Below are 20,437 nucleotides of genomic sequence, written 5' to 3'. Positions count from 1 at the left end.
TAAGGAGCAATCTACATTCAGAGGAGGGCATTAATATCTCTCACTAGCTTAAAACCCTCCAAGTAGGTTTGGCTAGCTCACCAATGGTTTCCAGGAAGGTTGCCTATGAATCTTAGTACTATGAGTATTAGTACTATGAGCAGGGAGTCACCACCTGGTTCTTCTCATGGATGCTGGAATCAATCTAAGCATTGAAGGTTTTGATGTAAGTTCTGAAGTTATGAGAATAAATAGTGAAGATAAGATGTGATTAATAGTACCATAAATGATAAAGAATTTGATGGTGAGATGGACATTTAGAAGCCATTTACACATCCTCACCAACATATGTTGTCACCTGAGTTTTTGATCTTAGCCCTTCTGATTGGTGTACGGTGTAATCTCAGGGTCATTTTGATTTGCATTTCTGATCATTAAGGACTTTGAACATTTCTCTGGGTCCTTCTCAGCCATTCGAGATTCCTCTGTTGGGAATTCTTGGTTTATTTCTATTCCCCATTTTTTGATTGCATTGTTTGTTTGTTTTGTTTGTTTTGGTGGTTAGCTCCTCGAGTTCTTTATATATTTTGAAATTAGCCCTCTATTGAATGTGGGGTTAGTGAAGATGTTTTCTAATCTGTAGGTGGCTGATTTGTCTTATTGACTATGTCCTTTGCCTTTTGCAGTTTCATGAGTTCCCATTTATCAATTCTTGATCTTAGAGTGTGAGCCATTGGAGTTCTGTTTATGAAATTTCCACCTGTGCCAATGAGTTCAAGCCTCTTTTCCCACTTTCTCTTCTAATAGATTGAGTGTATCTGTTTTTATGTTGAGGTCCGTGTTCCACTTGGACTTAAGCTTGATGCAAGGTGACAAATATGGATCTATTTTCATTTCTCTACATATAGACATCCAGTTAGACCATCACCATTTATTAAATATGCTTTCTTTTTTCCATTGTATATTTTTGGCTTCACTGTCAAAAATCAAGTGTGTGTAAGTGTGTGATTTTATTTCTGTGTCTTCTATTCTATTCCATTGATCAACGTGTCTGCCTTTGTACCAATACCATGCAGTTTTTGATCATTATTGCTCTGTAGTAAAACTTGAAGTCAGGGATGGTGATTCCCCCAGCTGTTCTTTTATTGTTTTGTTTTTGCTAGTCTGTTTTTCTGTGTTTGTTTGTTGGTTTGTTTTTTGTTTTGCCTTTCCAGATAAATTTGAGAATTGCTTTTTCCATGTCTTTGAAGAACTGTGTTGTGATTTTGATGGGGATTGTATTGAATCTATAGATTGCCTTTGGTAGAATGGCAAATTTCACTATGTTAATTCTGCCAGCCCATGAGCATGGGTGATCTCTCCATTTTCTGAGCTCTTCTTCAATTTCTTTCTTGAGAGACTTGAAATTATTGTCGTACAGATTTTTCACTTGTTTGGTTAGAGTTACCTCAAGAAATTTTATGTTATTAGTGACTATTGTGAAGGGAGTTGTTTCCCTAATTTCAGTTTACAGGTCTGGTGGGAGTAAGGGGATGGCGGGAACATTCTTGTGGAGACAGGGAGGTAGGGAGGATGTTTGGGATGTGGAAGAGTTGGTGGGTGGACATGGAAGGGAATAAAATCTAGAGTGTTAAACAAATAAAAATAATAAAAAATAAAAAGAAGCCATTTACAGGTAAAATAAATGTCACTGCACTAACCAGGAATTTGTATGAATGTAGATATTCTCTGTAAACAGCATTTAAATGCACTTGTCCTGTGAGAAATGCATAACAAGTGTTATGATTATATCACTTGCTCTGTCTATTCCTCTCTGGTTTCCCTGAAAATGATCTCATGACACTCATTCCTTTAACACGTGAATAGAACAGCAGAAGGCTGAAGGACATGGTAAATTTGAAAGTCATAAAATAAATGGTATTATGCAAGAGGTAAGTATTCTTCACACAACAAATTACACCCTCATTTGTTTTAAAAATTTTATCTTCAACTATTTCCAGATATTCATAGAAACAAGAATAAATCAGAGAGGTCCATATCACATCTCAGAAAAGTACTTGGTGATCAGGACATTGGATGAGATCCCTATAAATACATTCTTTCTGATATTCAAAGCAGTCTCAAGATAATGCACTACAGTGGCCCCAGAAGTCATTAAAATCTTCAGTGTTGTAAGCTCCACCATTAAGGAATGCTGAAGAAACTGCCTTAAATTATGAGGCTTTAATTTCAGAGAGTTTTCACATACATCTAAGTGGGAAAATAGTCTCCATGCTTGTCTTTGTATTAGGAGATGTATAAAATCTCAGGAAGAACTGTAGAAATCCACCCTGAAATGAGAGATGAATTTTCTAGATGCTTTATTTACTTCTTAGCTTTAAAAGCATGGAAAGAAATCTGCCTTTCCTCTCTGCACTCCATTCCCATCCTGAAGTGATACATAATTTCTCCAGATACTATAATAGCCTCATGGTTTCAAGAGAGTGAAAAGTAACTCTCTTCCATGAGAATGTGGAGGTTTATGGCTTTTAAATATTTATTCCTTATAAACATTTGTGAACATTTGCTTGTATTTTTCATAATCAAGTGCTAATTGATGTTTACTTTTTGGTAGAAGATAATGTGGACACTTGCACTGATGACCTCAAATTTAATAATGCTGCCACTTTCTTAATTCTAATAGAGATGAAGCCAAGAAAAAAGCCTCTGCTATCCTCTTAATTCACCTCCCCATGCCCTAAATAAGCTCTATTCAGCTCTATTCTATACTATACTGTCATGTGGCTGGTCTCTCGGGGGGAAGGGATACCTTGGCATGCCCCCCCCAGGAGCCCCCTTCCCCCAAACTTCACAGGAACATATTCTTACAGCTCTTTCTCTTTTTATGATCTCAATATTGGTGCATCATGACTCAGATTCAGATAGTCTGCAGGTTTGTATCGCATCTCAGCCACAACCATGCTCGCTAGCCCAGATCTGGTAAGCCCCCATTCCCACTGGTCAGAGTGACCATCTTCATGGTCCCAGAGAAGATTTCTTGAGCTCAGAGCTACCCCTGTGCTTTCCCTTGAATGAGATTTCCCTCTTCTCTTTCTCAAGGCTGAGAATTCCAGACTGAGCCTGGAAGCCCTCCATATGTCTTGCCCTTGGGTCAGTCTGCTATAGCTTAAACTTCCCCCTTCCCCCTCTCTCTCATTTGTGGTCTTGTTCAGCTGGTTTGCCTGTAAAGCAAGTTCGGCTCTGCCCCTGCCAGGGACCCTACTTGCTGCTAGTCTCCTTCTGCTACTTAGCTACCTCCCCGCCCCTTGTGTCCTTGTGTCCTGCCAGAGGTTCCCTCTGTTAGAACTTGCTTTCCCACACACTTGACCACCTGTGCACTGAGTTCACGCTAGCTAGTGAAGGGCTTGGTTTCCCTCTCCCGAACATGTGATAGAGCCCCTTCCTCCCTTCTTTCCCTCTCTCTGCCTGAGACTTGGAGGCACACTACTTTGGGCCTTTACTTTGCCCAGTCCACCACAGGCTGTGACTTCCAACTGCTGGTAGGAAGTCCCACCCCATGCATGCGGAGGGGGAGGGGGAGGGGGAGGGGTGGGGGAAGGGGGAGGGGGGAGGGGGAGGGAGAGGGAGAGAGAGAGAGAGAGAGAGAGAGAGGGAGGGAGGGAGGGAGGGAGGGAGGGAGGGAGAGAGAGAGAGAGAGAGAGAGAGAGAGAGAGAGAGAGAGAGAGAGAGAGAGAAAGAGAAAGAGATATCCCAGGAGTTGCTGACACCCAGCCCTGCCTCTGCCATGTGGGTTACCAAGACAGACTGGCCCAAATCAACCACTAAGTTCCACATTTTTGCAGAAGCCTGCAAACACACACAGGCATATTGTTTGATAAGGAGTTTCACCAGTCAGCAGGAGAGTTTCTAATTTCCCAGATAGGGCCTGGCCTAATATTACCCGAGTTCCTATAAATTTGCCTAACTCTAATAAAACATTCCACTATATGATTCAATTTTTAATCTTGTTTCTTCTGCTCCACAAAAGGCTTATCTTAAAGACAGTTCATGTTAACTTATGTTTTTATCTCTTTTGGTTGAGTGTAAGTATCTGCTTCTATCTCAGTCAGCTACTTGTTTGGCCTTTCAGAGGGCACCCATATTAGTTTCCTGTCTATGAGTACACCATAGCATCAGTAATAATGTCAGGCCTTGGAGCCTCCCCTTGAGATGGATCCCAATTTGAGCAGGTCACTGAACCTGCTTTCCCTCAGTCTCTTCTCCATTTTTGTCCCTGAAGATTTGTAAAATGGAATAATTCTGTGTCAGAGATTTTAACTGTGCAACAGCAACCCATCCCTCTACTTAATTCTCTGTCTTTCTATTGGAGTTAGATTCTACAAGTTCCCTCTCCCCACTTTTGGGCATTTCATTTCAGGTGCATTCCTTGAAGTCCTGAGAGTCTTTCACCTCCCAGGATTCTGGTAAATTCTGGAGGATCACCCCTAACCACTACCTCCTGAAGTTGCCTGTATCCATCCATTCTGATGGCCCTCAGGGCTTCACACCTGTTCCCTCTAATTCCTAATCATGCTCCCCTTATCCCCTCACCTTCTCCTCTCCCATCCAGGTCCCTCTCTCCCTCTGCCTGCTGTGAGTGCTTTCTTCTCCCTCCCAAGTGGGATTGACATATCCATATTTTGGCCCTTCAGCTTGTGAACCTTGAGTTCTGTGGCTGCTATCCAGGGCATTCTGTAATTTTTTGGCTAATCTCTGCTTACTAGTGAGTACATACCATGCATGTCCTTTTGGGTCTGAGTTACCTCACTCAGGGTAATATTTTCTAGCTCCATCCATTTGCCTGTAAAACTCATGATGCCCTCATTCTTAATAGCTGAATAGTACCAATTGTGTAAATGAACCCCATTTTCTGTACCCATCCTTCAGTTGTGGGACATCTGGGTTGTTTCCAGTTTTTGGCTATCACAGATAATGCTTCTGTGAGCTTAGTGGAACAAGTGCTCTTGTGGCATGGTGGGGCAACTTTTGGGTATATGCCCAAGAGTGGTCTTTAGATAGATCTATTTCCAGTTTTCTGAGGAACCTCCAGATTAATTTCCAGAGTGATTGTACCAGTTTGCATTCCCACCAGCAGTGGAGGAGTGTTCATCTTTCTCCATATTCTTATCAATATGTGCTGTCACTTGAGTTTTTTATATTAGGCATTCTTGTTGCTGGGAGGGGGCAATGACTAGACTGTGAAACAGTAAAAGTAACAAAAAAAAATAAGCCACTCAAAAAGCGAGATATATTTTCTCTTATACCTGAATATCTATCTATCTATCTATCTATCTATCTATCTATCTATCTATCTATCTATCTATCTCATGTCATATAAGAACAGAATATAGGTGTGCATATGTATGAAAGTGTCATAATGGAGCTTATTGATTTATTTATTGACTTAAAAATAATGAAAATATAAACATATGAGAAGAGAACAGGGGCAGGCATTATATAATACACCATTAACTCCAGAACTCAGGTGGTTAATGCAAGAACATTATAAATCCAAGGCCAAGCTGGGCTACACAGTAATTATGAGACCTACTTAGAATACACAACATATTTATGTCAAAAAAAGGATAGTTGGTCCATAAATATATAAGGAAATGCTTCACATGTTCAGACATCAGAAAATGAAAATCAAAACTCCATTTCACCACACTTCAATGTTTATTTCTCACACCTTTAGAGCCTTTTAAAAACTTTCTACAAATAATTCATGGCTATTCAATGCCTGTTCCATAATCACTGCATACTTACCAGGATCCTTAGTCGAGGTGGCAGGTTCCAGAGCAAGACGTCTTCCACATAAAATCTAGCCAGAAAAAAACACTGAGGTGTTCTTTACTGAATCCCTCATACTCAAGCCCAATATTAGGAGATAGTTGTCCCGACCTGCAGGACTAAACAACATGGGTCTTGAGGGAGGGAGTGAGAATGGATGGAACAAGAGATGCAAAGAAGGGAGACAAAACAGAGATCTGTTTAAGCGTCATTTATTTTCACTCCATTTATAAAGCTGCAAACTACAATTACAAAGTGGACTCAACTGCTCAAGAACATGGGTAAGTGGAAAATGCTAAGCAACCAGTTGAGTAAAAGGAAAGTTCTAACCACAAGATGTCTTAAGGAAGGTTGTAACCACAGGTCTTAAAGCTGGAAGGTTCCAACCTCAAGATGTTTTAACTATACTCAGGGAACAGAAAAATAAATCTCTTAAAAGCAGACGTTAGAAATGATCATTGTAAAATAAGTACTGGCCCAGGGACAAGATGGAGATTGAGATGCCAAGGGCTTTTGGGCCCCAACAGTTCTGAATTTCCATAGTTTCTGTTTTTATGGATCCCTTTTCATTTCTGATTTTGTTTCTTTGGATACTGTCTCTATACCCTCTAGTTAGTTTAGCTAAGGGTTTATCTATCTTGTTGATTTTTTTCAAAGAACCATCTCTTGTTTTTTTGTTTTGTTTTGTTTTGTTTTGTTTTGGTTTGGTTTTTTTTTTTTTTTTTTTTTTTTTTTTTTTTGGTTCTTTGTATAGTTCTCTTTGTTTCTATATGGTTGATTTCAGTCTTGAGTTTGACTTTTCCTGCCTTCTATTTCTCCTGGATGCATTTTCTTCTTTTTGTTCTAGGGCTTTCAGGTGTGCTGTCAAATTGTTATGGTAGGATCTCTCTAATTTTTTAATGAGGGCCCTTAGTGCTATGAATTTTCCTCTTAGCACTGCTTTCATTGTGTCCCATAAGTTTGGGTATGCTGCTTCACCATTTTCATTGAATTTCAGGAAGTGTTTAATTTCTTTTTTCTTTCTTCCTTGACCCAGTTATCTTTGAGTAGAGCCTTTTTCCATTTCCATGGGTATGTGGGTTTTCTGTTGTTTTTGTTGTTATTGATGTCTAGCCTCAGTCCATTGTAATCTGAGTGGATGCTTGGGGTTATTTCAATGCTTTGTATCTACTGAGGCTTGATTTATGAAAAATTATATGATCAACTGTAACCTCCCCCCACAGCCTGAAGCAGGCTTGACTTGTCACTAGGAGATCACCTGGGGTGGAGCCTGCTTCCCTAGATCACCCTATTGTTCTGCCACTGCCTCTGTTCCTCTTAAAGATACTGCTACCTGCTGAGAGGCCCCAGAGCTATTCTGTAAACTACGCCCTATTCTACACATCATCACCTGCAGCTGGTTCCAGGCTCCAAGGATAAACTGGCAGGAATGGACTTCCCTCCACTCTTTTATAAGGCGTGCTCCCCGACATTAAAATTTGAACTTTGAACAGACTAGCATGTCTTGGTTCCATTGTTTCTCGAACTGCCTAGGCTCCCTCTTTTCTTTCAGATTCCAAGATGCTTTCCAGGCTCGAACCCGGACATGTGAGCAGCTGGCCGGCCTCAACAATTTCTCGAACCAACGCGGGGGCCTGAGAAAGGCAGAGGACATTTCGAAGAAGCACTGCTGGTTTGGAGCTCCATGGAAGAAGAAAAGAATTAAAATTCGTACCGGAGAAGGTTGGTACAGTCTAAGCTGGATCAGCACTAAACCTGCGTGTTGGATTCACATAGATTCAGCAGTGAGCTATCGGGAACTAGGAACTCAACAGGCAGGCAGTCGGCCGCAGCTTCCAGAAGCTGCTTTTTTAGGCTAGAGAAATATTAGGGTTTAATAAAAGGGATTTAATAATCAGTCAGATTGGCTGCAGTTGGAAACTGCATCAGGCAGGAGGAAAGTGGATTTTGAAACTTTCCCAGGACAGAGAGAAAATCAGGGAATCCCCTCTTGTGTGTGTGCCGGCTGGTGTCTTCGTTCTAAGTGTCTGTCTTATGTTTCCAGAAATGAACATGTGCTTGTTGTGTTGGTTTGTTGTCTGTGTTTCATCCCGTGTCTCTGAAACATGGTGCAGTCTGAGTTTATATCTGCCTGAGTTTGGTTTCTCTGGTGTTTATAGACAATGGGGTTTTCTGAAATGTGTGCTTGGTATTTGCAGCTGTCTTTTTGGGCTGTGGTCAGCAGATGTGCTAGGAAGACCGTCACCTCACCAGGGGATGCCCTGGAGAGTGGGGAGAGCCAGGGACGCCTGGTGGTCAGAGGGACCAAGTTTAGTTTTTGAAATGGAAGCTTACCCTTCTAATTCTTTTGCCTGCTCGTGAAGGATGAGTAAGGGTTGCACGTGTCTGGAGCTGTTGGTTTCTGCTTTGTGTGTTTTGTGTATGTGTTTAGAGCTATGTGAAAATTTAGAAAAGTGCTAGTGTAGCTGCTTCATTTGGCTTTTTACTGGTAATGTGCTCTGCATGTCATCCCAATCAGCTCATAAGTTATTGGTTAGGATTAAATAATTGTTACATTGGTAACAGAGGGTTAGCCTTAAATTGGCAACTCAGTAGTCTTTTCAAACACGTGGCATAGCAGGCCAAAAAAACTGGGCCTCCTAAGATACTTTTAGTTGAGATAATAATTAATGTGATTCTTATCCTAGAAAGTAAGATTAAGATAAGATTTAAAGCAATGTCTCTTTAATGAAGCATTAAAGCTTACATTGCCATGCATTCATGGATATAAATGGGCAGCCAAATTTTGCAATGTAGTAGTGAAGTTTTAATGTTGATTCTTAAAGTGATAAATTGTTTTGAAATTGAGTTTTGCCTTCCCAAGGTTGTAGTTACAATCCACTATTACTAAGAAACTTAGTAGTTCTAAAATTCGGTCCTCATTACAGGAGAGCTATAATGCTTGAGTTAGAAAACTTTTTCTTATGTTAATACAAGTTCAGAGCAGCTTTGGGGAAGCTGTTGCGAAATCTCCCTTGTTTCACAAACCATGACTGGGGAACTTCCTGTGATCTCACCTCTCCCTGCCTTCAGGGAAGATTCCTTAAGATTCAGAGGTAATATCTTTTAATACTTAGGTTTATAGTTTTACTAGAAAATCGTGGTCCAGAAAATCTAAGAAGGAAAAATTGATTTGCTTCAAAATTTTATTTTCAAAAGCTTCCAAGAGATGTTAATTGGCTAAGACCTCACCTTAAACTCACCACAAGAGAACTTAAGCCTTTGTCAGGTGCTATTAAGTGAGACACAAATTAATTGGCAAAGAACACAAATTAACTTGCAGAAATTAAAGAAAGCTTTTATAGTTGTTATCAATTATAATCATTGGTAATTAAATCTTAGCTGCCTATTTTAGTTATTGGTTATTAAATGTGCCCATAACACTTCCTTGGCTAGAGAAAACATTGTTGTAAAATCATCATTCTTCACCTCAAAGTAAAGTTTCAGCATCCTATTAAGCCTCTGTGGTGCTAACAAAATAATTATATGATAAATTCATATATTTTAGAATAACTATAACAAAAATGGTGTCTTAAAAACCTAAGTTTCTGTTCCTTGTTCCAAACAGCAATTAATTTGGTTATTACAGATTATTAATATTTGATCTATTACATACCATCATTTTAAATAAAATTGATAATCATTATCCTAAAGATAAGTTAAAAATTGTTTTTATGCATGCTTCTATATCTTCTATAAATTCATGCATGCATGCACCCCACTTACTGTGTTTAAAAACAGCCTTTCTATGGGAGAAAAGTATATGTGAATTGGATCACACACCTATTCTTTTGAGCTTCCCCCTGCTTCAATACAGATAATTTGTGTGCTGTAGATGGTGTTTTAAAATGTTGAATAATCAAGCTTAATTTGTATCTTTATTAATAAATATATCTCAGAGCTTACAATTGCTTAAAATTGTTCATCCCTCAAATGCTACTAATTCTCAAACTTGCAATTGCTTATGCTACTCATAAGAAAAAATACTGTTCCTTTAAAAGGACTGTCTTTGGACAGTTAAGAAATTGTCCTGGGTTGCCTGGAAAAGAACCCCAGGATTTGCTTTTGTGTTATAGAGATCTACAAAAAGCTTAAGCTGAAAAAGAATTATAAACAGATCCTGAAAACATACAAACTCAAGATCCTTATAATCATTTGGGCTTTAGACTTACTGATCAAGCTGTTCTTCCCCAGAAGATAGTTATTCGCAGAGACAACTTAAGGACTTTGAATGATTTTCAAAAATTGTTAGGTGATATTAATTGGCTTCACCCCTATTTAAAGCTTACTACAGGGGAGTTGAAACCTTTATTTGATATTCTTCAAGGGAGTTTTGATCCTATCTCCCCTAGATCCCTAACCTCAGTAAGATTGCTCACCTTACAACAAGTAGAGAAAGCAATTAAAGAGCAATTTGTCATTTATATAGATTACTCTTTGCCGTTACACCTGTTAATTTTTAATACGATTCATGTGCCTACAGGATTGTTATGGCAAAAGTCTCCTCTAATGTAGATACATTTGAGGATTTCTCCTAAACGCAATATCTTGCCATATTATGAAATAGTAGCTCAGATGATTATCATTGGAAGGAAGCAGTCACTAATTTATTTTGGCAAAGAGCCAGATATTATTGTTCAGCCTTACAGCGTAAGTCAAGACACTTGGCTGAAACAACAAAGTACAGATTGGTTGCTTGCTCAAATAGGATTTAAAAGAACTATAGACAGCCACTACCCTCAAGATAGGTTGATAAAATTTTTAAAGTTTCATGAGGTGATATTTCCTAATATGACCTCTTTACAACCCTTACACAATACTCTTCTGGTGTTTACTGATGGCTCCTCTAAAGGGTGAGCTGGATATCTTATTAATAATCAACAAGTAACCATAGAGACTCCTGGCCTCTCAGCTCAATTAGAAGAATTAACAGCAGTACTGAATGTCTTCCAGTCTGTGCATGAGGCTTTTAATATTTTTACTGATAATTTATATGTTGCACAATCAGTACCCTTATTGGAGACTTGTGGTACGTTTAACTTTAATATGCCAGCAGAATCCCTGTTTTCACAATTGCAAAACATCATTCTTGTCCGAAAACACCCGTTCTATATTTGCCACATTCGAGCCCATTCTGGTCTTCCTGGACCTTTAGCTGAAGGCAATGATCACATCAACAGAGCTCTAATAGGAGAAGCCTTAATTTCAGATCCTGTTGCTTTGTCCAAGCATGATCATGAAAACTTTCATCTTTCTAGTCAGACTTTAAGGCTCCGACTTAAGATCACTAAGGAGCAGGCAAGAATGATTGTAAAACAATATCCTAAATGTATTACATAATCTCCAGTGCCACATGCCTAATCATATTTGGCAAATGGATGCAACTCATTATGCAGACTTTGGAAAATTAAAATAAATACATGTTTGTATTGATACTTGTTCAGGATTTCTTTTTCATTCTCTGCATACAGGAGAGGCTTCTAAAAATGTAATTGATCATTGCCTACAAGCCTTTAATGACATGGGATTGCCTAAACTTATTAAGACAGATAACGGACCATCCTATTCTAGCAAAAATTTTACTTCAATTTGTAAAGAATTTGGCATCAAACAAAGCTGGAATTCCTTATAACCCCATGGGACAAGGAATAGTTGAACGTGTTCATTGCACTTTTAAAAAATTGGCTTTTAAAACAAAACAGGGGCAGTTATATCCCCCAAGGTCACCAAAGGCACATCTTGCTTTTGCTTTAATTGTTCTAAATTTTTTGCAAACTGATGTTAAAGGCCAGTCTGCAGTGGATCGCCACTGGCATCCAGTTGCTTCTAGTTCTTATGCCATGGTAAAATGGTGGGACCCAATCACTAACGAATGGAAGGGTCCAGACCTGGTCCTAATCTGGGGAAGAGGCTCAGTCTGCATTTTTTCACAAAAAGAAGATGGAGCACAATGGCTGCCTGAGAGATTAGTTTGTCAACTGGACACAGATCCTGAATCTTCTAGTAAGTATGACTCTAACCTTGATTATGGCTAAAAATTCTCTTTAGCCAAAAAGTCAAATCGGAGCACAGAATCCACTCCCAGAGAATCTGCAGTCTTCCTGCCATTCTCAAAGCCAGCTCCCCACACCGGGAGGCCAGAGACTGAGCTTGATCTTTGCTAATTTGCAATTGAATGGAGTACCTGGACTTCCCCAAAAGAAGATTTGTACTGTTGCCTTTCACTGTCTTGATTTTGTTTTTCAAGCAGGTCAATCAACACCTAAAGCTTGAATGCCACAGGCATGCATCCCCGCCCCCAAGAGCATGCAGTTGGCAGCTACTAATTTTCATTCTAAAAGCATTCCAGTATATATTATGGCTTTTGGTCTGATTTGTGATTAAGGTTTGCTATGAGGGCTAGAAAGGCAGAAATTTCAGATATTAGAAGAATGTTGCTTTTATTCTGATAAGACTGGATTAGTTCAAGATAGCATAGACAAAGTTAGAATTAGTTTAGAAGAGAGAAAATGCAGCAGAGAGAAACAAGAATATTGGTATAAAAAATTGGTTTTCTACTTCTCCTTGGCTCACTACCTTACTTTCCAGCCTTTTGGAACCTTTCATGGATATTTTACTGCTTTTGTCTTTTGGCCCTTGGGCCTTTAATAGATTAACCAGTTTTGTTAAGTCACAGATTGAAGCTGCTTTAAGCGAGCCAGTTGCAGTTCACTACCATCAACTGGATATCCGAGACTCAGACGAAGAAGATGTCCCTCCCACCGATACAGAAAGAACAACTGCTGGTCTCCAGTTTTCCACCCTTGCTGCAAATTCAAGGTTCCCTTGGTTCCTCAGGCCATGGAGACAATAGAGATGAGAAAGGGTGACCTCTAGTTCCTAATATCGCCTAAGAGCCACAAATTGTGGTGTTACAATTGGCATAATTCTTGTAGAGGCCTTGCTAAATCTGAGGTTGACAATTCTCCTTTAGTAGCTGCACAGGACTCAGAACTGTGCATGCTGGTTCATGATAATATGAATCTAGTATGGGCACCAGCATGGATACAAGGCTAAGCACTGCAGGGGAAGGTCTAATTAGACCATTTCTGAGTTCCCTGAGAGACACACCCGGTTTGGATGGAAGTTGGTATCTAGTTCCAGTTACAACCAAAAGAATCTTTCTGAGGCTCTGCCTCCTCTCCCCAAAAGATACCAAGAGCCATGATTGTGGGTTGTGACAGCACCCTTGGGAGGAATCGGGTCAATACTCCCCTAGCCATGGTTAATGCCCACTCATCCAAGGATGAGAAGATCATTTGATCACCTCAGTTAAGTGTGGCCTTATTAAATTTAATTCAAAAGGGGGAGATGTTGGAGACCATACCATGAGAAAGCAAACCTTTCATAGTCTCCCACCCTAACAAGCCAAATGGCCTTGTGCTAAGGAGCCAGTCATCACCCCCTCCTCCCTGTTCCCTTCCTGGCACCTGAGGCTGTTAAAGCTGAATTATAGTCCCCTCTTCCTTATCTCTTCCTGACTCCCAAGGTTGTTAAGGAGGATCCACATTCCGGAGATAAGACAAAGAGTGCACTTTAATATCTTTCAGATATTAGCAATAGCCACTTGGACACTTGGAACATTGATGAATTGGCCAGAGATTTAAAAATAACCTAAGTACATTGAATCCCCTAGATTGGGTTCAATATATTATCCTACTTGCTATTATTATTGGCACTATTTTATTAGTAAATTGTTGTGTTTCCACTCATTTTTAGAGTACTCCTAAGATCTGTAGCTAGGACAAGGTGGGACATCCTGGAACATTGGCTGAAAAATAAAAGAACAGGGGAGATGCCACGCACACTCTGGTGAAGTCCACTTGACAGGTTGAGAAGCCTGGAAGCACTCATGAGGCAAAAGAGTTTCGTGAAAACTCACCTCCTGGAGCTTTGGCGTTCTCATTAACACATACATTCTTACCCTATCCCTGTGTTTGTCTGGTCTATGGATCCACGTGCTTTCCTTTAGTGTTATCTTATTATAGTGCCTTTTAAGATTGAATTCTGATATAGTTAAGTCTTCTCCAGTGTTCTAACACCTAGAAAGACCTTGAAGCTGACAACTTGGAATTCAGTAGGAATTCAGCAAGGAAGTTACCTACTCAGTAACTAATTAAACATTATAAAAGATGGAGCCAACAGCTTAGGGCTAGTCTGCAAAATGTTTACTAGGACAGAAAGGACAGTCTTAACCAAATAAGGGTTTACCATGAGAAAAGTTAGGGAATCCCACTGAGACAGGTTTCTTCACTAGGCTCTGAGAATTCAGGAAGAACTATAGAGCATAAATAAATTTTATGCCTCTGTCCAGCCTTTCTTTTTTATATTAATAACAGGGAGGAGATGTAACCTCCCCCCACAGCCTGAAGCAGGCTGAGCCAGGCTTGACTTGTCACTAGGAGATCACCTGGGGTGGAGCCTGCCTCCCTAGATCACCCTATTGTTCTGCCACTGCTGCTGTTCCTCTTCAAGATACTGCTACCTGCTGAGAGGCCCCCAGAGCTATTCTAGAAACTATGCCCTATTCTGCACATCATCACCTGCAGCAGGTTCCAGGCTCCAAGGATGAACTGGCAGAAATGGACTCTCCCCCCCCTCCCCCCTTTATAAGGCATGTTCCCTGGCATTAAAATTTGAACTTTGAACAGACTAGCATGTCTTGGTTCCATTGTTTCTTGACCTGCCTAGGCTCCCTCTTTTCTTTCAGATTCCAAGATGCCTTCCAGGCTCGAACCCGGACATGTGAGCCGCTGGTCGGCTTCAACAATCAACTTTAAAGAGAGAACCATGAGGGGCTGAAAAGAAAGTATATTCTTTTGTTTTAGGGTGAAATGTTCTGAATGTATCTGTTAAAACAATTTGGTTCACTACCTCACTTAGTGTCACTGTGTTTCTGTTTAGTTTCTGTTTCAATGCAGGCCAGGAGTTTAAGGAGGCAGAAATCATGAACACAGGGAAGAAGTTTGTATTGTTTCAACCTTGGTTAGACATGTTTCTTTTTGTAGAGGGTAGTAGTCAATACAGAGGCCTTTAAATGATCAAAGTACTCTGTGTGCTCACCTGAACATGGGTTATTTATACCAGACTCCACCTTACAATCCACAGAGAACGTCACCAAAGGGTAATTCAAATGAATGTAAATAAGAGCTGGCAAGTGGAGAGAAGCACTATATAATGTTGAGTTGTAAATAGAACATGATTGTTGTATAATTAAAATGGTTACCTGCACAAGATCAGGCCAATCCACATTCCAGCAGGAATGGAAGAAAAAAATACTTCTGTTTTCTCAGGCCTGTCAGAGGAGCTACTGACAGTGATGGTTCTTGAGGAGAGAGAGTCACTCTCTTCTAGGAACAAGAAAACTTGTATGTTACTTATCCAGTGGATGTCCACACACGCATCTGCATATGTGAAACATTAATTTTACTCAGAAGTCATTAATAAAAATGGAAAACTCAAATATGAATTTAAAAGAGCAAGGAGAGGTATGTATGGACATTTGATGGGAAGATAAAGGATAAAATTATATTATAATCTCCCAATAAAAGAGATCATTTATAATGTTTAAATGAGATATTGAGTTGATCAGGAGTAGATGAAGTGGGGGCACTATATGAAGTTAGAAGGAGATAGTGCTAGGTAGATATGATCAATATATGTATTATAAAGTATGAAGCTTTTAAAATATAAGAGAAAATTGCAGATAAATCAAGGATAGATTCTTCTCTTCATACTCTACAGTTAGGTCATGACCAGGGTCAAAGACCACAGATCAGAAGCTTTATGAGTCTAAAAGGTCCATCCTTATAGATTAGCTCTTCTACAATATTTCTAAGAATTTTTGTCTGTTTTTGCTTCTTTCTTTTTCCTTTTTTGAATATATCAAAATAATTTCCCCCTTTTATTGGTTATTTTATTTATTTACATTTCAAATGTTATCTCCTTCCCAGTTTTCCCTCCACAAGCCCCCTATCTCTTCCCCTCCCCCTGCCTTTCTGAGGGTCCTCCTCTACCTACCCACCCACCCACTCCTGCCTCAGTGCTCTAGCATTCCTCTACCCTGAGTCCTCCAGCCCCCACTGGACCAAGGGGGCTCCTTTTCCATTGTTACCAGATAAGGCAATTCTCTGCTACCTATCCAGCTGGAGCCATGGGTCCCCCGCTGTGTACTCTTTGGTTGGTGGTTTGGTCCCTGGGCCCTTGGGGTGTGTGTGTCTGTTTGGTTGATATTGTTGTTCTTATTATTGGGTTGCAAACCCCTTCAGTTCCTTTAGGCCTTGCCCTAACTTCTCCACTGGGGTACCCACACTCAACCTGATATTTGACTGACTACATCGACATCAGTATTGGTCAGGCTCTGGCATAGCCTCTTAGGAGACAGCTATATTAGGCTCCTGTCAGTAAACACTTCTTTGCATCAGCAATAGTGTCTGGGTTTGGTGTCTGCAGATGGGATGGATCCCTAGGTGGGGCAGTCTATGGATGGCCTTTCCTTCAGTCTGTGCTCTGCTCTTTGTCCCTGCAATTACTCCTTTGATAGGAGCAATTCTGGATTAATATTTTTTATGTGGGTAGGTGGCCTCATCTCTCAACCAAAAATCATGTCTATTCACTGGATATGATCTCTACAGGTTCTATCTCCCATTTGTTGGATAATTCAGCTAATGTCCTCCCTATTAGGTCTGGGAACCTCTTGGGTCCCTGGCATCTAGGACTTTTTAGTGGCTACCCCCAGTTCCCCTTCCCCACTACTACACACCTCCTTTCAAATTCCTGATCCTCTGTAATTCTCCCTCATCTCCTCCTGAATCTAAACCAGCCCCTCTCTTCTCTCTTCCTCCTTTCTTCTTCTCAGATTCCTCTTTTCCTCTACTTCCCAAGATTATTTTCTTCTCTGTTCTGAGTAGAACTGTAGCCTTGACACTTTGGTGTGGTCTTCCTTCTTCTTGGATTTCATAAGGTCTGTGAGTTGTGGCTTGAGCATTCCATTTTGTTGTTGTTGTTGCTAAAATACACTTATCAGTGAGTATATACCATGCATTTTCTTTTGTGACTGGGTTACCTCAATCAGAATGATATTTTCAAGTTTCATCTACTTGCCTTTGAATGCCTTTGAATTTCATGAAGTCATTGTTTTAATAGCTGAGTAGTACTCCATTGTGTAAATGTACCACATTTTCTGTATCCATTCCTCTGTTGATGGACATCTGGGTTGTAATGAACATAGTGGAGCATGTGTCCTTGTTATATGTTGGAGTAAGGATAGGTATATTTATCAAATTTTTCTGAAGATAACTGTTAATTCAAACATAGCCTGAAGTATTGAAATTCTTATTAGCCTGGTTTCTGTTGCTATAACAAATAGTTAAGATAATCAACTTATAAAAAGAAAAGGGTCATTCCTGACAGAGAGGTTTACAAGTCTCATTCCCTGGTGAGTTGAGTCTATTGATTCATTTTGTTTTTGTCCCTCATGGTAGGGATGTGTGGTTGAACAAAGACACTCAGCCCCTGGCCAATAAAGAAGACAGAAAAGTTCTGAGTGACTTATCTCTTTTATGACACGCCTCAAGTAAATTGAGTATTGCAATTAGGCTCACTGTTTAAATGTCTCTTTCATTCCCAAGAGAACCATGATAGTTACCAGGATCTTGCCAATTATACATGACTTTGTGAATTAAGATCAAATATGTAACATGCTTAAACATGAACAACATGGAAAAATGTTAATGTAACTTAAAATTATGTTTAGCAACTTATATTTACATTAGATTTATGCCCTTAAGTTAAAAATTAATTTGATTTTATTTTTAAAAAACTTCTAGTTTTCTATGTAACATGAAATTTGAACCCCCATATTTATTGAAAAGCTAGTAATATACTATAACTTTTTCAATCAGAACTCCCCATTTACTATTATATCAAAGAGTTATTATTATTCTATGAAGTCTTTCATAATAACTGATGGCTCTTAGAAAATATTTTTTTCACCAAGCTGTTTCTTCAGAGCACCCTTAATCTCATTATTCCTGAGGCTGTAGATGATGGGGTTCAACATGGGAATCACCACCATGTAGAACACAGATATCACCTTGTTCTGGTCTGTGGAGTAGCTGGACTTGGGCATCACATAAATAAATGTGACTGTCCCATATAACAGAGTGACTACAGTGAGGTGGGAGGTGCAGGTAGAGAAAGCCTTGTGTCGACCCTCAGTGGAATGCATCTTCAGGATGGTGATGAGGATGCAGGTATAGGAAATAGCAATGACAAACACTGTGATTACAATAATAGTGCCAGTAGAAAATGAATCAAGAATTATGAGGACACTATTATCAGAACAGGAGAGTTCAACTAAAGGAGTAAAATCACAGAAAAAGTGATTGATTCTATTTGGTCCACAGAAAAGAAAAGAAACAAAGGAAAGTGTAAAGAAGGAAGCATGAATAAAGCCACCAATATAAGACCCTACAAGCAATTGGATACACACTTGTTTGGACATTTTAGTTGAATAAAGCAGTGGATTGCAGATTGCCACAAAACGATCATAAGCCATGACAGCCAGAAGGAAACATTCAATAGCACCAAAGAAAACAGCTGAGCCAAGCTGGATGCCACACCCAATGTAGGATATACTGCTCCTCTCCACCAGGAAGTTGACAACCATATTTGGTGTGACAGAAGAAGAGATGGCTATGTCAATGGAAGCCAAGTGACTCAGAAAAAAGTACATGGGGTGATGGAGCTGGGAAGAGACTCTGATGAGAAGGATGGTGCTTAGATTCCCAGACACAGTCACCAGGTAGATGCACAGGATGATGATGAAGAGGATGACTCTAAGAACTGGGTCATCAGTTAAGCCCAATAAAATGAACTCTGTGACTACAGTGTGGTTCCCATCCTCCAGGAAAGCCATGGGATAGTTTAGCTGCTGCCAGGTCAAGGCTATGATGGAGATAGTACAGGAGGGCATTTATAAATGAGTAGTTTCACTTTCGTTCATATACAAATAATGCAATTATATTTAAAGATGTCCAAGCATGTATAATTACTCACCTGCAAGGATGACTCTACAATTTAAATGTGGTTAGCACAATACCCTAAATCTTTCTGTCTCATAAAAGCCTATTTCTTTACATGTCATTTTCTTTTACCATTTCCTTAAAGCAAAAAATAAACATAGAATATCAATTAGAATAGCAAAATTAATCAGTAGTATGTTATAAAAGATGAATGCATAAACTGTTAAAGAAATACTTTAGTAGCAGCTAACATATTTACATACTTCTATAAAAACAAACATGAATATAAAGATTATGCATAGATATAAATCAGCAATTAATTTGAATGAAATTCCAATATTTTCTTATATTTTTAAATCTGATATTATATTTGCCTAAGATATTAACTTCATCACTATTTTTATAACTTTGAAAGACATTATTTCACTTGCATGTCATTTATAGCTTTTAAAATCAGAATTAGAATCTTAACTGTCAGAAATCCACTACTTAACATGTAGGTAATAATAAAGTTAAATAATAAAAATCTTAGACTCCTTTATATCAGAAAAGATTGGAATTTTTAAAAGTTTTAAAACAGGTATTATATAATATTTTCCTATATAAAGTTATTGCTCATATATCAACTAAACAGGAATTTTAAGTTATCAATAAAAATCTATTGAAAATTGTTCAATATATTTAATATATTTGAAAGAGAAAATGCTGTTTTACCATATAATGTGAAATATCTATCCAATTAGTTTTTAAACAACATAACAGATACTCAACCAATAAGACAATTTTATTTTGAGTACATAAATATTTTTCTCAGTTTATATATGAAAACCATTCATCCAGATTCATTATGAAAAGCCAGAGTCCTACCTTGAAATGAGAACTCATTTATCCTTCAGTGAAAAGTCAAGATTGCATGATTATGTAGTCATCGTTTAGTGTTTGTCTCCTTTGAGGATAAATCCCTGAAGATGTTAAGATTCAAATGTGAATTCTGAAGTATCATGGAACATTACTATTTCCTGTGATGGATAGTGAGTGAGTCAATATGAGTTAGAATAACCAAGCTCCCAAGATCCTGTCAATTCTCAAGAGCTCAATTTATTATTTTGTTCTCTCTTAGGTGTTCATGCACAGTAATACAGGGTTTTTTTTTTTTTTTTTTTTACTATTTACTACATTATAATACAAAAATTTTGTTAAAAACAATTATTTCTAAGTTTACACTGATACTTGTACTAAATAAAAAATGTTATACTTAAAGTATAAAAGATAGACTTAGTTTCACTCATTCTAGATGTATTCATAAATAAATATTTAAATTACCACCTTTAGCTTATTCTATCAAGTAGGCCAGAGGAGCATGAAGTGAAACTTTATATAAACTTAAATGTACATGTCTACCATTGCATAAGAAGGCAGAACATGAATGTTTTAAAATTCCACAGTGAAGTAGAATTTAAAAATGACTTGGATATCTCCAAGAATGGAAATATAGTCGAAGTGTCACCCTTGTCTAGGGCCCTTGA

At 38.8% G+C, this 20,437-nt stretch overlaps 1 protein-coding gene across 1 annotated transcript; it reads right to left on the bottom strand.

Annotated features, from left to right (window-relative positions):
- Positions 1-17,860: 17,860 nt before the first annotated feature.
- On the bottom strand, positions 17,861-19,805 carry Olfr510 (olfactory receptor 510). Its single transcript, NM_146311.2, has 2 exons — positions 19,779-19,805; positions 17,861-18,834 (listed from the first exon to the last, which is right to left on the bottom strand). The coding sequence occupies exon 2, from the start codon at positions 18,803-18,805 to the stop codon at positions 17,861-17,863; it is 945 nt and encodes a 314-aa protein (NP_666423.1). The 5' UTR covers positions 18,806-18,834; positions 19,779-19,805.
- Positions 19,806-20,437: the final 632 nt, after the last annotated feature.

This window comes from Mus musculus, chromosome 7 (genome assembly GCF_000001635.26).
Source record: "Mus musculus strain C57BL/6J chromosome 7, GRCm38.p6 C57BL/6J".
NCBI lineage: Eukaryota > Metazoa > Chordata > Mammalia > Rodentia > Muridae > Mus > Mus musculus.
Note: the sequence above shows the minus strand (reverse complement) of the source record. Positions and strands in the feature narration are given on the sequence as shown.